The sequence below is a fragment of the Rhincodon typus genome, chromosome 1 (assembly GCF_021869965.1).
Source record: "Rhincodon typus isolate 14 chromosome 1, sRhiTyp1.1, whole genome shotgun sequence".
Classification (NCBI taxonomy): domain Eukaryota; kingdom Metazoa; phylum Chordata; class Chondrichthyes; order Orectolobiformes; family Rhincodontidae; genus Rhincodon; species Rhincodon typus.
This window is the reverse complement of record NC_063332.1, coordinates 69,952,841-69,968,265: the sequence shown is the minus strand read 5'-3', so window position 1 is coordinate 69,968,265 and position 15,425 is coordinate 69,952,841. Positions and strand designations below refer to the sequence as shown.

Sequence of the window (15,425 nt, the reverse complement as noted above, 5' to 3'; positions counted from 1 at the left end):
CTTGGCCTGCTCCGTTCATCCAGCTCTACACCTTGTTATTTCAGATCAATTTATGTTTCAGCTAGAAAATAGTACAGCTCATTATATACAAAGATATTGGAATACTTACCCTGTGATGTAAGGTGATTCAAGTTATCATTTCCAATCCAATGTTCTCCATTGGCAGATTGAAAGTTTCCAAAGCCATCCTTGTAATCAGACCAGACTCTTGATTTAAAAAAGAAGCAATGTATTATATTTCATTTTTTTGAGAAGTAAATACATAAGTATGTATAAGAATGAAGTATCCAGGAATGGAAGCCATTGATGGACTCCTCATCTGAGGATACTTTAAAACGGCATTGATTGATTTCTCTAAAATCTAATGCTGAGGACCATAAACCAAACCTGAAGTAAATTGTGAAAAATTATTTAGTACAAAGCATGATTATGTAACCAAATGCTGATGAGCTCAATTGCTATTGATGGTCTTGGATTTCTTCCACCTTGACAAGAATATGCATGTATTATTAATTTGATCTAAGCAAATCCATTATTAAATATACACCAACATCCATTATTCATCATCCTGAATATCCATAATTCATTAGAAATGGAAACACCTCATCAACTGAATAATTACCTGGAAAAGTAACATCCTAGAAAAAATGCACACATTTTTAAAAATCATAGGCTTGGGAATGTAAATACAATTTTCGTAAGGGAGGTGGGAATTTGGAGAATAAACATTGGGACTCGGGGGTTTGTTTACAATTCTGGGCTATTTACAGTGCCCCTTTAATTGCAGCTACAGAGGTTGGGGGGGGAAGTTGAGCGGAGTGTAGCAGATTGCTATCTTCAAGAGTGCTGCAGGGTTGTGTTGCAAGGAGCTTCACTGGTGGCAATGATGAACACTTTCTGATGAAAATAAAGCAGCCAAACATAAATATTTTAATTTTAGGTGTCAACTATTTGGCTTAGAAGGTGACTCAAGCGTTCTATAAAAATTAATTATTAAAAAACATTGGAAAAAAAGTATGCATTTATTTTTGTTAATTTCTTCAAGTTTTCAATGTTAGGAGCAATTATCTAGAAGCATTTTCAAATCTAGAAGCTGATTCAAATGTACCGGTACAATCATTAAACTTGGCTGATGCTTTCACATCAATTGATACTTTAAAGTAAACAAAGTAATTAATGCCAGTGCATTTAAAAATGCCAATACACCCGTAAAAGAGAATTTTAATTGGCCATTTTGACTTTTGCCATTCTAAGGGCCAATAGTAATGCCTAACGCAGATTCACCGGCAGATTAAACAATCAAATGTGTAGAGTCACCTGTTTTTATTGAGTTATTTCTTCAGTATAAATAATATATATTTCACGGGTTGAAACCCCACCATTTACTACATAAATTAAGATGTATATTTTCACTGGGGTTGACTTGACAGATCACAGTGGTCTGCATGTTTTTTTTATTTCTAATCTCCAAGAATCCATTATGTGTAACTGCCAGTTTCAGAGGCACCTTTTTCATAAATAGTCTTATATTTACAGGATGTGGCACTGTTGCCACTTTTAATTGGCTTGGAGAAGGTGCTGATGACAGTGAACTACCTTCGTGAATTTCTGTGGTCCGTGTGATAAAGCTACATTCACAGTGCTATTGGTTAGAGCGTTCCAGGATTTTGACCCAGCAATTATTAAGGAATTGCACTATTCACATGATGATTGGAGTTCAGCAGGATAAATTTGAATGGCTTACCTTCAAACAGACATTGATAAGAATGGATGAATGATATTCTTTAAGATCAAATCAGACAACATTTGTTTAGTGTTCAGCAAAGTGTTCTTCATTTATTTATGACTTTCCGTCATAAAGCACACATCTCATATCATACCAATAGTGTGGAAGTGAAAGGTAATAGTGTGTCACGCTTTTTATTATTAAAAGCTCTAATTATTTGGCAGAGGATTTTCCCATTGCAATATCTGCTACAAAATCCACAGAAGTTATATCTTTGTAGAGATTTCAATTGTTGAATTGTTACACTTCAATGAAAAGTAATTTTGTGCAAGTTAACAAGCGATTCTATGGGTTGATATTACATTCCTTACCAGTGTGTTTGAAGACAAGGTGGCGTGTAAAATGCAGTACATGTCCATGCCTGCTCAATGCCTGTCCAACCAGAACCTGATGTATTTTATAGGACTTGTGGATGCATCAACCGTTTTGTGGTTAATTCATGGCCAATTAAATGCCTCATCCCACTCTGTTGTTTCCTTTCTCATTGCAGGAGGGGATCAAATCTAAGTGGATAACCCAGCAGTTTTTATTGCATGGCTGGTGTTGGATGAGGGAATCCTTGGGGAATTGCACGCACCCCCCTCCCCTACTTAACATACCCTCTCCAAGCCTTTCAAACTGAGTACCCTATCCTCCTCATCCCTTTGAGTCTGCCGCCTTCTCCCTGGTGATACCCAGGAATTAGCCATAGTCTAGCCTGCATTAGTTCCTCTTCTTCATGTAGTAACACTGTCATTGATGGATCTTTAGCGCTGCTGCTGACCAATTAGAATGTCAACTCTGAGGCAAGACTTCCTCCAGATGACAACCATTACATTACCACAGGGCAGCTAGCTCTCTGTGTGAGGAGGTTCTGTCAATGTGGTTCTGTCAGTAAGAAGACCCTTGTCTGACTCTTCAGAGTAAGTTTCTATCACAAGGGACCCATGAAATCCAGTCCTATGTTTTGAGTACTGAATTTTAATGTCAGTTAAATTTTCAGTAAATTTCAAATGCTTACATCCTTTTCACAAAAACAGTTGTAATTTGTTCAAGAGGTTGCTATGTCAAAGCAACACATTGTAAGAAAAAATTTACTCCTATGAACTATGAAAGATCGAGAGTGTTTAGTAACAGATGCAAACGTCAATTTCTGAGAACAGCAACATCAGGTTGAAGCAAGTTTTGATGGAAAATTGAATTGTCATAATTACGGAAAGAATTTTGAAAGCTTCTACCAAAGGAAGGGTCAATGGTATTTGAGTTTTTTTCTAAAGGTTAGATTCAGCAGGATTATGAGCATTGTCCTCCATTCATTGAATACAGTGATCAAATGCAGATTTTATTATTTATTTATTCTTTTGAAATCTTTTTTGCATCAGATTAAATTTGTTCAATCATGTTAAAGATGTGTATGTAATGTTGTTAGTTTAAAATAATACCAAACCTGTCAAAGTTTTCACTGCCATCAGTCCGTCTCTGGATGACAGTCCAGCCACCACCATCTGTCATATCACAGTACACCTTGAAGCTTGTGGGAGATGACAATGGCTGAATTCTGTAAAACTTACTCCATCTAGCCCCACTGGTGTAGATCTCTGCACAGTCTTTATGAAAAATAAAATTTCAGAATTTCATCAGTTAACATTACTGCCAAGGAGGAGGTTGAAGGATACAGGAATGAGTATAGGGGAATAGGGAGAAGGACAGAAAATAGGCAACAGGAAAGACAATTGGAACAGTTGGAGTTGAAGGGGTGGCAAGAGCAGAGAAAGTCTCCCAGTGGGGGGAATTAGACAGGATTCATTCCTGAAAGGGAAGTAATAATCTACTTAATCACAACTCCATTGAGCATAACCTGCAAAGGGCTGGAATGTTTACAGTGTGAACCTGATTACAGTGGTTTGAGATAATACATGCTCAAAAGCCTAAGTACCTTATTTGTTTCTTTATTCATTTATGGAATATGGGCATTGCGAACAAACCAACATTTAATTTTTTTTCTAGAAGTTATTCTTTCATGGGATGTGGGCATCACTGTCAAGGCCAGCATTTGTTGCCCATGCCTAATTGCCCTTGAAATGAGTAACTTGCTAGCGCCATAACAGACGGCAGTTAAGAGTCAGCTTTCTTGCTATAGACCTGGAGTCACATGGAGACCAAACCAGGTAAGGATGGCAAACTTCGTTCCCTGAAGGACATTTATGAATCAGACAGCAGTCATTGTCTTCCATGGGATGGGGAATTAATTTTTAAGGTTGTTCATGGAATGCCAATAAAGCAGTCTGATTTCTCTTGGTTAACTTCTTGAGTGTTGATGGAGCTGTAGTCATCCAGGCATGTGGAAATTAACACATTCCTGACTTGTGTCTTGTAGATGATCTTGCTGCATGTGGGCAAAACTGTTTCGGTATTTGAGGAAGTGCAAATGATACCAAACATTGTACTACCAACAGCAGAAATTCTCATTTCTGATCTTCTGATGGGCAGAAGGTCATTGAGAAGACAGTTGCAAATGCTGGGAATTCCCCTGAGGAACTCCTGCAGAGATATCCTGGAGCTGAGATGATTGTCCTTGAACAACTATAACGATTTTCTTTTGTGTTTGCCAGACAGGGATGTTCTCCCCCAGTGGGGGAACATTTTAGCGGTCAAGGGAATTTGGCCTTGGATCTTCAGGTAAATGTCCTCCAAGGTGGACTTCGGGATACACAATAACACAGAGTCATTGTGCAGAGGCTGATAGCCAGGTGTGGTACCCATGAGGACAGCCTCAGCCTTGATCCTGGGTTCATGTCACACTACAGGTGACCCCACTACACTAAACACTCTCTATCTCTCTCTCTCACACACACACACACACACTCTCTCTCTCTTTCAGATGTGCATACATGCACACACACACACCCGCGCACGCGCACATGCAGACCTATAAATCTATGGGTTGAATTTGCATTTGCAGATTTGTATTTTCAGATACACTCTATCTTGTTCAAGAAGTACACAATTTGTGGACATCAGTGGGGCATTTTCTGAATTTCTGATTGGGAAATAAAACCAGTCTGACTCCACATTAAAACACAGACAGTTTATAAACAAGGCCTCACACCAGAAGGTGCCGTCAGCCTTCCTGCTCCTATGATGCTGCTTGGCCTGCTGTGTTCATCCAGCTCTATGCCTTGTTATCTCACACCAGAAGGCATTGTTTGACCTGAGATGTCACCTCTTGCATTCATTGATAAAACGTTTAGTTATCTCGGGACATTGACTTGAAAGAAATTCGATAGTTGCACATTAATCAATTGAAGCATGCATCTCCTTTCTAACTGATTAAGGATTTAACAGGATGGAGTCAGCCGGCCAAGTTAGGGTTATTAAATATATTCACATCAGTTATATAAACCTTTAATCTTTTACTTATAAGTTTTGTGTCTTGATACTTCCTCTCTCATTACACGTGAGGAAGGGGCAATGCTCCAATAGCTTCTGTGTTCAAATAAACGTGTTGGCCTATAACCTGGTGTCGTGTGACTTTTGACCTTGTCCAACTCAGTCCAATGCTGGCACCTCCACATCATCACTGCTTGTGTAAAATTTCTTCCATGTGTTGCCTTTGGCTCATTTATCAACAAATGTCCGTCTGTTTATCGATCCCTCACCCTTTGGAAAGAGTGTCTCCCCTCTACCCTATCTCAACCCTTCATAATTTTATACACCTCCAGCAACTCCACACAGACCTCTTGGCTCAGAGAACAAACTCAGCTTCTGTGTAATCCCTCATTCCTTTAGGCATTCCAGAAAATCTCTTCTGAATCTTCTATAAAGCCATAGCATTCTTCCACAGTCACAGTGGAATCAAACTGTTCATATAAGTTCAGCAAAACATCTTTACATTTTCACTCCAAGCCTTTATTTATAATGCCCATTGAAAGCTCAGGGTTTCGTATGACCAACTTTATCATCTCTTTGTTGGACAATCGCATACAACATGGTCATTCATATTATGCAACCAATTCTTTCAACATGGCTTTATACAGAATCATGAATCGAGTGCTCTTCATAAGATTATCCTTATAATCTGGGGAGGCTACTTTTTGATTTGCAGGGGCTTCACTCTCACTAATTCATTTCTTTGGTGAGGCAGTCATATAATAACAATGTTTTCTGTACTTGACTCACACAGAAACCCAAATTAGAACAATTATTAATCCTCTATTAAACTTAGAACAACACAAAAAAGCATTGATTTCCTAGACAGCACAATATTTAAATTGGCAAAGACAACAGGCATTAGCAAACAAGATATTTTTTATCAAAATAACTCACAGATACTTCTGTACAAATAAAACCATCATCCTCAACACTCCTCTGCAAACCAGTGAGATCATAGATAAAGCCATTCCATCACATGTGCATAACTTTGGTATATTTTAACCAGGCACTTGCAATATTTTTACTGCATCTCATGTCTCAACTGTAGAATTAAATTTAACATTAAACAGGACTAATTATAATAGCATCCAGTAAATATTTCTACAAATATGATCTCCTGATTTAATACAGCTTTAGTTTAGAGATTCCATATTTATTTTTCCAGCAATTAATTACCTTAGTGATTTCAAGCCTTTTCTGGTCCCTAAGTAGTTGAGTATTCCACTGCTGAAAGTTCTCTCTTTGCAGCCTCCTCCTCTGCCCGCCGCTTTCCAGTCCCCTCCTTCCCCTTCCTGTATCACAGAGCAGGTTCTTTCTTCTCTCCTACATGGCAGCCTCCTTCTTCTCCTTCTCTCTTGCAGCCTCTTCCTTTCTTTCCCCCCACCACCCCTTGAAGCCTCCTCCTTCCAGCTTCGCCCCCATCCATGTACAGACAGCACCCCTGAACTCAGCTAACAGCAACCTCTCAGTCCTAGATCCATGCAGGGCACCCCCAAGGCCCAAGCCAGCCAACAGCAAACCCAGTGACTGGCTCACCACCGTAATTTAACTTCCAAGTTGCTGCTGCAATCGCAGGCTGGTTCTGTCTCAGTTGAGCCTAGCAGCAGCAAATGTGGGAGATAGATATCCTGTGATAGGAGGAGAATGAGAGATACAGAATCTTTGATCAGAAGAGAAACTCCTCACTAATTTTGTTCTTCTGGTGAGTAGGGGTGACCTTGTTCTGATTGGTTAAACCTGGGTCCTGTTAAAAATACTGACCCTGGTGATTGAACTTGTGCACCCTCCTTCCTTGGGCCTGGTTAATTGCACTGTCAATTACACTATCCATCATTTTGCTGATGATCAGAAAAGAAGTAATGAGGTGGTAATTTGCTGAATTTGATTGGTCCTCCTTTTTGTAGACAGGAGACCTAGCTAGGCAAGTTTCAACATTGTCAGGTAAATAGCTGTGTTATAGTTGCACTGGAACAGCTTGCCTCAGGGCATAGCTAATGTTGAAGTTCTGCAATGTTTCATACCACAACTAGGATGCTATCAGCTCCCACAGCCTTTGCAATATCCAATGTCCTCCATCATGGCTTGATTTACATAAAGTCAATCAAATTGTTAAAGACTGGCATCTATAATGCAGGGGATTTCAGGATGACGCTGAGATGGAATGTCTATTGACACTTTTTGAGGTAGGTAGTTCCAAGGCTTTAGTATTATCTTTTGCACTAATGTGCCTTCATTAAGAATGGGGATGATTTTGGCATCTCCTCCTCCAGTTACTTAATTATCCACCACCATTCTCAACTGGATGTAGCTGAACTGCAGAACTTTGATCTATCCCAGGATTATGTTTGTATGTTTCTTTTGCTGTTTAGCATGCATGTAATTCTGTGCAGTGGCTTTGCCGGCTTTTACTGGTACTTCTCTGGTATGCTTTCCTACATTTCTCATTGAAACCAGGATTGATCCCATGGCTAGCTGAATTTTGACCTAGTAACAGTGAAGGACTGAACCATTTAAGAAATGCCGTACAATGTGATGGGCAGTATCATCAGTGTGAAGACAGTGGCTTTGACTGCACAAGAATGATGTAGTGGTCATTCCTTCCATGTCTGTCATGGAAAATGGACAGGTAAACGGTGATAGGGAGGGCAGCAATTTTTTTCTTCCCACCTGCTGCTGGCCTAGATTCTGGCAGGTATGTCTTTCAGGGCTTGGCCAGTTCAGTCAGTCATGATGCTATGTTTAATTCTTCTTCCAAATGGTATTCCACATGATGAGAATGAGTAGGAAGTACATGTGAAAATACAAAGTGGGAGCAGAAGTAGACTATTTGAACCTCAAGCTTGTTCTGACATTTAATTACATCATGACTGATCCATTTGATTTTCAAATTTCTCATCCCATCTACACCCCAATAACCCTGATTCCCCTTCCTGACAAGAATCAATCTGTCTCTGTCTTTAAAATATTTTATAACCCTGCCTCCACTACATTCTGAGGCAGAGAGTTTTGAAGTTGCACAATCTGCTGAGAGAAAAATATTCTCCTGTCCTGTGTCCTGAGAAGAGGACCCCAAATTTCAAAATAATGCACCTGAATTCTGGACTCCACCACAAGAGAAAACATCTTTCCATGTCCACCTTGTCAAGACGATTCAGGATCTTATTCACTTAAAACAAGTCACCTGTGATTCTTCCAGCAGAAACAAGTCCAATCTGTCCAACTGATCCTCATGAGATAATCTACTCAATCCAGATATCAATCTTGTAAACCTCTCTGAAATTTCCTCTTATGTACTAACATCTTTTTTAAATAAGGAGACTAAAGCACCGCAAAGTATTTGAGATATAACCTTACCAATGTCCTGTATCATTGAAGCATAGCATTCTCAGAATTATGTTAAATTTGTCTTGTATAGAAGAATAGCATCCTATTTGCCTTTTTGTAACATGTATACCTGTATGCTAACTTTTTGTGACTTAGCACAAGAACACCTAAATTCCTCTGCATCTCAGAACTCAACAGTCATTCTCAATTTAAGTAATAACTGGGTGCTCAGTTTTCCAGCCAAATTAAAAAAAACTTCAGATTTTCCCACATTTACTCCATATGCCAGATTCTTGCCCACTCACTCAACCTATCTATATCAGTCTGAAACCACTTCTTCAGGGGGCAATGGGCAGGTGTTTGCATTTGTCATTGTCAGTGTATAGTTTGATGCTAGGCGCTCCATACAACTTTATTCTTATTTGACTTTTCTGACACAGTTTGATATGAATTGTCTTGCTAGCCAATTTCAAAAGGTGAGTGCGAATCCAGTACATTGTTGTGAGTCTGGAGTACATGCAAGACAGGGTCTGTGAGAATCCTAGACTTTCTTTCCTAACCGTCGAGTAGTTTCATGGTCATTACTAGGAGTCTTTTTATTCCAGATTGAGTTATTGATTAAATTTGAACTCCACCAACTCCTATGGTGAACTTGTGTCTTTAAAATAACAGTCTGGGGTATCAGGATTACTATTCTTAGTAACGCTAGCATTACACTACCATTCCATTACATTATCTTATGTCTGATACCTTGTATCATTCAATACTGAATCTTTCTCTACAATTAGCATCTAATGTTATTTATGTATGTGCTGAATTCTTATTGCTATGATAAAAGCTTTAAATCCAGTCTCCATGTCTCTTACAGAGCAAGATGTTACTTAGATATTGGAAGATCTTAGAAGAAGATATTGGTTAGTATGGAGGGAAAATGCAATCTGACTTGTATTAAGAATGTCCAGTGGGAACATTTTCATTCTTTCAACTTACAGTAGGTTGCAGGTTAATATTTAGAAACAGAGAAACATTGACCAATTGTGTCTGTCTGCTGCAAAAGAGCTCCAGTGACTCCTGCATTCTAGCTTTGAACATTACAGCATATTAAAGCAGTTTTTAAAAAAAATGTAACAAGTGTTTTTGCCATCACCAACCTCCCGGGCAGTAAGTTCCAGACTTCACAATGGTCTAGGTAATTTTTTTTTCAATTCCCTTTAAACCTTCACTATACCCCTATTATTAACTGCTTTGCTAGGGAGAGTTGATCCTTTCAATCCAGTCTCTCCAGGCTGATCAGAATTTTATTCACCTCTCAGTCTCCACTTTTCCAAACAAAACAATTGCAACCTATCCAAGCTAACATTCTCCAGACTTGGCAATTTCATTATAAATTTGTGGAGAGAAAGCAGAGTTAACGCTTCAGGTCCATTGACTCTTCTTCAGAAAGCTAACTCTGCTTTCTCTCCACAGATGCTGCCAGACCTGCTGAGCTTTCCCAGCAATTTCTGTTTTTGTTTCTGATTTCTAGTATCTGCAGTTTTTTGGTTTTTTTCCATAATAAATTTCTTATGTGATCACATCCTTTCTATAAGGTGTGTGACTAATGCTGTATGCAGTCCTCTAGCTCTAATCTAACCAGTGATTATTACAAATACAACGTAACCACCTCGTTCTTATATGTCTCAGCCAACAATTAAAAAATCTCTTACGCATTAACTAGCTTATTCAATTAAATGTTCTGTAATGTTACAATGTGTAACAGACGAATGTTCACTCATAAATGGATTTTACTTAAGAGTTTCAATATATTTGGAAAGAAAGTGTATTGATTGAGTCTTCAAATTCAAACACAATTTAATTAGATGGCCCAAGGAAATTTTAAACAGGTTGCTAATTCTGTGCCCAGATGTTAGTAAACTGATGACAAGCTTGATGTAAAACATACTGGTATTTTCATTCTTTTCTGACTGCTTTGTGCATTTCTAGTATTTTTCTGTTTGTTTCTTTTCAAAGTTTGTGTTTTTTTTAAAATCACAGTGACTTTAAACATTTGTGTTTTGTCATCTTGGTGACTGTCAAAGTAACTTCATGCTTGTAGAAATGTTAGGGTTAAAACTAAATTATGTGTGACCTGCAAAGAGATTTCTTCCTCCGAGATCATTAGTAGCACCATCTTCTGAAGCACTGGTGTCATGCACATTTTCCCTTTCATTTAAGAGCTGCTGAATCTGTAGTTGCTGCCTTTTAATCTGTAATTCCAGAGCTTTCACCTGAGCTCTCAGTCGTTCTTGTTCCTGTTGACAGTCAACTGGTGTCTGTGGAATCAAATAAGCTCTTCAGAATATGCACCTTCAAAACAATCTCCCAAGAAAATTCTGAAATATTTCCGTGCTCAAATTGCCACAGGAAATTATCAAGTAGACGGAAACATATTTTGGATGCTAAATCTGGAACATTGTCTACTCCTTTTAAATCAAAGGCCGCTTTCTTGCACTAAATTCCTACCAGCACCAGATGTTTGCATTAGTTTATACTACCAAATCAGTCAACCTTTATGCAGAAATAACAGTGCTGACATAAGAAGTGCAGACTATGCTAACATCTGGAAACATAAGTGATGTCACATCACATTACAGGTAAAATACAACTGGAATGTGTTTATGTGTGCTACAAAACATGTTCACTTACATTCCAAAATCAAAATTTGGAAGTGCCATAAAGGACAATAAATTCTTTGTCATGTGTTTTTATCTTCAGATTTAATTTTAATTGAAATAGATATAAGCAAACTACTTTGCACAGCTATATTAATCTAACATCTTTTAATTCTGAATCTTGAATTAATTGTTCATAGATCATAAATGCAAAAATTTGAATGAACAGTTTGATACTATGTTCTCGTCTCTATCAATGCTTTGGATATTTATCTAAATTGTCTATATTACTACTTTTAAATGTAATATCAAACAGCTGTAAACCTCATGTTAACTTTGCGAAGTTCTCCCTTTGTAATTACATGGGCTCCCGGTATAACAGGAAAAGGCGATTTGAGGTGAGAGTCATCGGGGAGTTTCTCCAACCTTAATTTACCATTCCTTTCCTGATCTAAATGTTGCCAAGAAAAATAAAATTTTAGAACTTAGAAAAGGGCATTGCCAGAATCAATGTACTAAACTGATAAGATATCTCAGAATGTATGCAATTTTCTGTCAAAATAGCAGCCTGGAGTAGACAACACAGCAACGTGAGCTGAAACCAGATTGGCTCCTTTCAGTGACTTGGTCATTAAAACAAAATTGACACTTGGGCAGCTGTTTCCCCCCAAAGTACTTACAATTCCTCAACAGAAATGTTGCTCTCTTGCCAGTTCTGCTTCTGAAAGCAGTAAGCTATCAGGAGTGAATCATTCACTGCAGCTCCATCAGTGATTATAACAAGTGCAAAGTTCACATAAGTTGTGAGATGGGAGAAGGTTGGGGGTGTAGGCGGTGGAGGCAGGCCGAGGTCAGAAATACAATAGAAAACATCTGGCCCAGTTTTTTTTTTCACTCACATTCTCTCACTGTGTTATGAGAAGGTTTTGCAACGCAACTTCGTTTTAGTATCATAGACGTTTTATGGACTAACCAATAAATACAATAAATAAGTTGTGAGCGGTGTATTTTGCTTTCCGATTGCCACGCTTGAGTTTGAAGTCTCTCGGAAACGAGAAGTGTAGCATGCAACCACTTCCCATCACATTGTGCTCACTTACCGCGCGACTGCAGCCCAGCAACAAGATACAGACCAAGAGGGAACACACGCAAACTGAGACTCGCTGCATTTTACAACTTCTGTTAGTAAACACAACATTAAGAGAGAAATACATTAGTCCCAGCTCACCATTATCACGAGACTAAGACTTTAGCTTTATTATATGGTAACAATCAAAATATACCGAATAAGTATTCAAAGAACAAAGATGTAACACTTACTTCGTTTCTGACAATGGAAGTAAGATAACTCCTGTGAGCTCCAAGGCGCGGGGAACTGAGAGTTTTAGCTTCAGCTGCTTTCAGTGTTTTTGATTTTATCTCTGGTGACTCAGTGGGCAGGAATCTTTCCCAAGACCGTTGTCAAAAGAAAACACTGATCAGCAGAGCCAAGGAAACTTGAGGGTGACCACAAGCAAAACAAAATTAGGAACATATCCCAGTGCACAGATAGCTGGAGCTGATGTGATTTTTTTTTAGAAGAAAAAACGGCAACACAGGTTTATACTTTCTGGAATGAATTAGACTTTACAATTGCTGTGGTGCTCAACCTTTGTGCTTCGCCAGATGGGTGGTAAAGGTAAACAGGGGAACATCTGTGGCCGAATCATGACATTTAAAACAAAATTAAGAAATGAAAATAAATAATTTTGACCAATTTATACCAAAACGGTGAGGATTTTTAAGAGTATAATTAGCTCAATAAGGGGCAGTGTCTCACTCTCACCTTTCAATGCCAGGCCAGCGCAGGCCTACTTGTGTGCCCAGTCGGGCATGGACGATATTGTCGGAATGGTAAAATGATCTCGTCCACCACCTTAGGATGAGATCAGCAGGTTTGCAAAATGGCAGGTCAAACTTCTAACCATGCTTACAACTTCTTGTAACAGTTCTTGTAAGTTAGAGGGCTACAGAGAAGGGCTGGAAAGTGGGACTAGCTGAGTAGTTCTTTCGGGAGCCAATGCAGACACAATGGCTTGAATGGCCTCCTTCTGTCCTGCAAAATTCTCTGATTCTACAATTCTTAGCAAGGTCTGTAGAATGGGGACACTGTCCATGCCTTACTCCTTTACCACCAGTCATTAGAGATTGTCCATGTCAAAACTCTGCTATCCAACTCCTATCCCTATCAACTCAGACTCAGCATCATCCCTGTTCTTTGTGAAAAAAACCTACCCAAACTGTTGTGGCAAAGTGAAGTTCGCCACCACATAGTAATTCATGAAATAAATTACACTATAAAATGTGTTGGGTGAGTGTGCAAAGGAGAATGATACAGAGAAATATGTCGGCTGTGTGAAATGGATTAAAATAAGAGAAGGCTTTTGTATAAATAGTGTGGACATGTTTCCATTTATTATGATACCTTACCTTCTTTTAAGGACTTCAGCAGAAGGCATCTTCTCCCAGCCCAGGCCCAGCAACAAGGTGGCTTCCAGCAGCTTGGAATGGTGGTATAGACCTGACACCTGGTGGGGCAGTTTCCTGGTGTGGCGGTCTTGTCCAGTAGGGGGCGGTCTCGGCCTGGCATGGCGGTCTTATCATAGTATGGACATCTCATCCCAGCATGGAGGTCTTCTTTGGTGGCTTCCAGTATTCCAGCAGCCCAGCTTAAAGGTCTAGTCCTGGTGCAGAGGTCTCATCATGGCTTGGAAGTCTTGTCCTTGCTTAGGAGGTAACTTCCAGGTCTCCAAGCAGCCCAGGATGGAGGTCTAATCCCTGCGTGGAGGTTTCATCTTGGCATGGTGGAGTGGTCTTGGTGTAGTGTGGCAGTCTTGATCCAGCCCTGCATGGCACTTCAGCCCAGTTTTCCAGCATACCCCAAACCCAGGAGTCATTAATTGAACTGTGATGAACTTTTACTTTCTTTTCTGTCATTAATTTAGACACTGTGGTTTGGAACTTTTAAAACTTTTCACCGTATTTTTTGTGAAAATACATGTGACCATAAAATGCTATTCTATTCTATATGTTGAATTGCAAAGTCTATTCAATTTAAATTAGTACCAGGCTCCCCAGTCCTCCCAATTTAATATGATATTTATGTTTGTATTTATTTATAGCCTCTGTTCTCTCTATCACTCTACCACTCCTACAAATGCTCTGCCTCTCTGTCCACATCCTTTTAGTACCTTGGGAGGCTTTGTCTTAACTGTATAGTTACTGACCTGAAAGGTTAACTATTTCATTTTCCACAAATGCTACCTGACTTGCTGAGTACCTTCGTCAAATTCTGCTTTTATTTTAATTTCAAGGATGTCTTTTGATCACCTTTATAAATAGTGTCTTTCATGGCTCAGCATTATTTTGTCTGATTACCTTTCAGTGGAGCATTTTTGTATTGGTTGCGACAATAAAAGCATTTCATAAGAATGACTTATTTTTATTGTTCAGTAAGGGTGAGGAACACGTTCATATATTTGATCTTATGAAATTTTTCTACCATCAAAAGTCATTTTATAAAGCTACAAGAAATATTCATGGATTCTTACAGTATGGTATTTTCCCCCTCACTTTCATAAAGTGGTTTAAATCTAATTCATTTTTCTCAGGATGCAGTCTCCATAATATGCATAGCGTCTGATTCCAGTTTGATAGGAGCTGGAGTGAGAATATTATACAAATTCCAGTGAACAATCTTGCCACTAAATTGGGTAATTGCCTTAAGGCATGAAGCAAATTACATGTGATACCTGATTAAGAAGAGCACAGTCAACTTCTCAGTAGCCCAGTACAACGGTTCAAAGAGAAATAGTGTTCACTATGTCCAAATCATAACACTTGATAGCTGAAAATTCTGCAGGTGAGCATTTTACAAAGCTGCAAATAAAATTTTAAAAAGCAGGTTGAAGAGCTTGCAGGAGGGAGACTTGTTTAGACAAACACCTAGAAATTGCAACGAAGCCATAATTAGAAAAATGGGACAAAGTTGAGAATGTAAATTCATTTTGTGCTGACAGAAAACAAATTAGTTAATTAAAAGCTGCTGGTCAGTTCCCACAGAAGTTGGATTCCAGTTCTTCAGGCCACGTCAATGTTGTCCTGTTATCTTGAAAGTTGACTTGACAACTTGAGCTCACTTCAAAGCTGAATCAAAAACATACTATATCAAAATGTAGAAATATGAAATGCATGGATATGACAGTGGTGGAAAG

General features: G+C 38.8%; 1 protein-coding gene across 1 annotated transcript in view; it reads right to left on the bottom strand.

The window, feature by feature from the left end:
- Positions 1–12,599, bottom strand: part of fgl1 (fibrinogen-like 1) — a 25,921-nt gene extending 13,322 nt beyond the window's left edge. The window contains exons 1-5 of the mRNA XM_020532817.2: positions 12,493–12,599; positions 12,273–12,351; positions 10,650–10,833; positions 3,213–3,372; positions 110–207 (exon numbers count right to left, since the gene is read on the bottom strand). Of these exons, the coding sequence (XP_020388406.1) occupies positions 110–207; positions 3,213–3,372; positions 10,650–10,833; positions 12,273–12,341 (511 nt within the window). The 5' untranslated portion in view covers positions 12,342–12,351; positions 12,493–12,599. The remainder of the gene's footprint in view (positions 1–109; positions 208–3,212; positions 3,373–10,649; positions 10,834–12,272; positions 12,352–12,492) is intronic.
- Between the last annotated feature and the right edge of the window lie 2,826 nt (positions 12,600–15,425).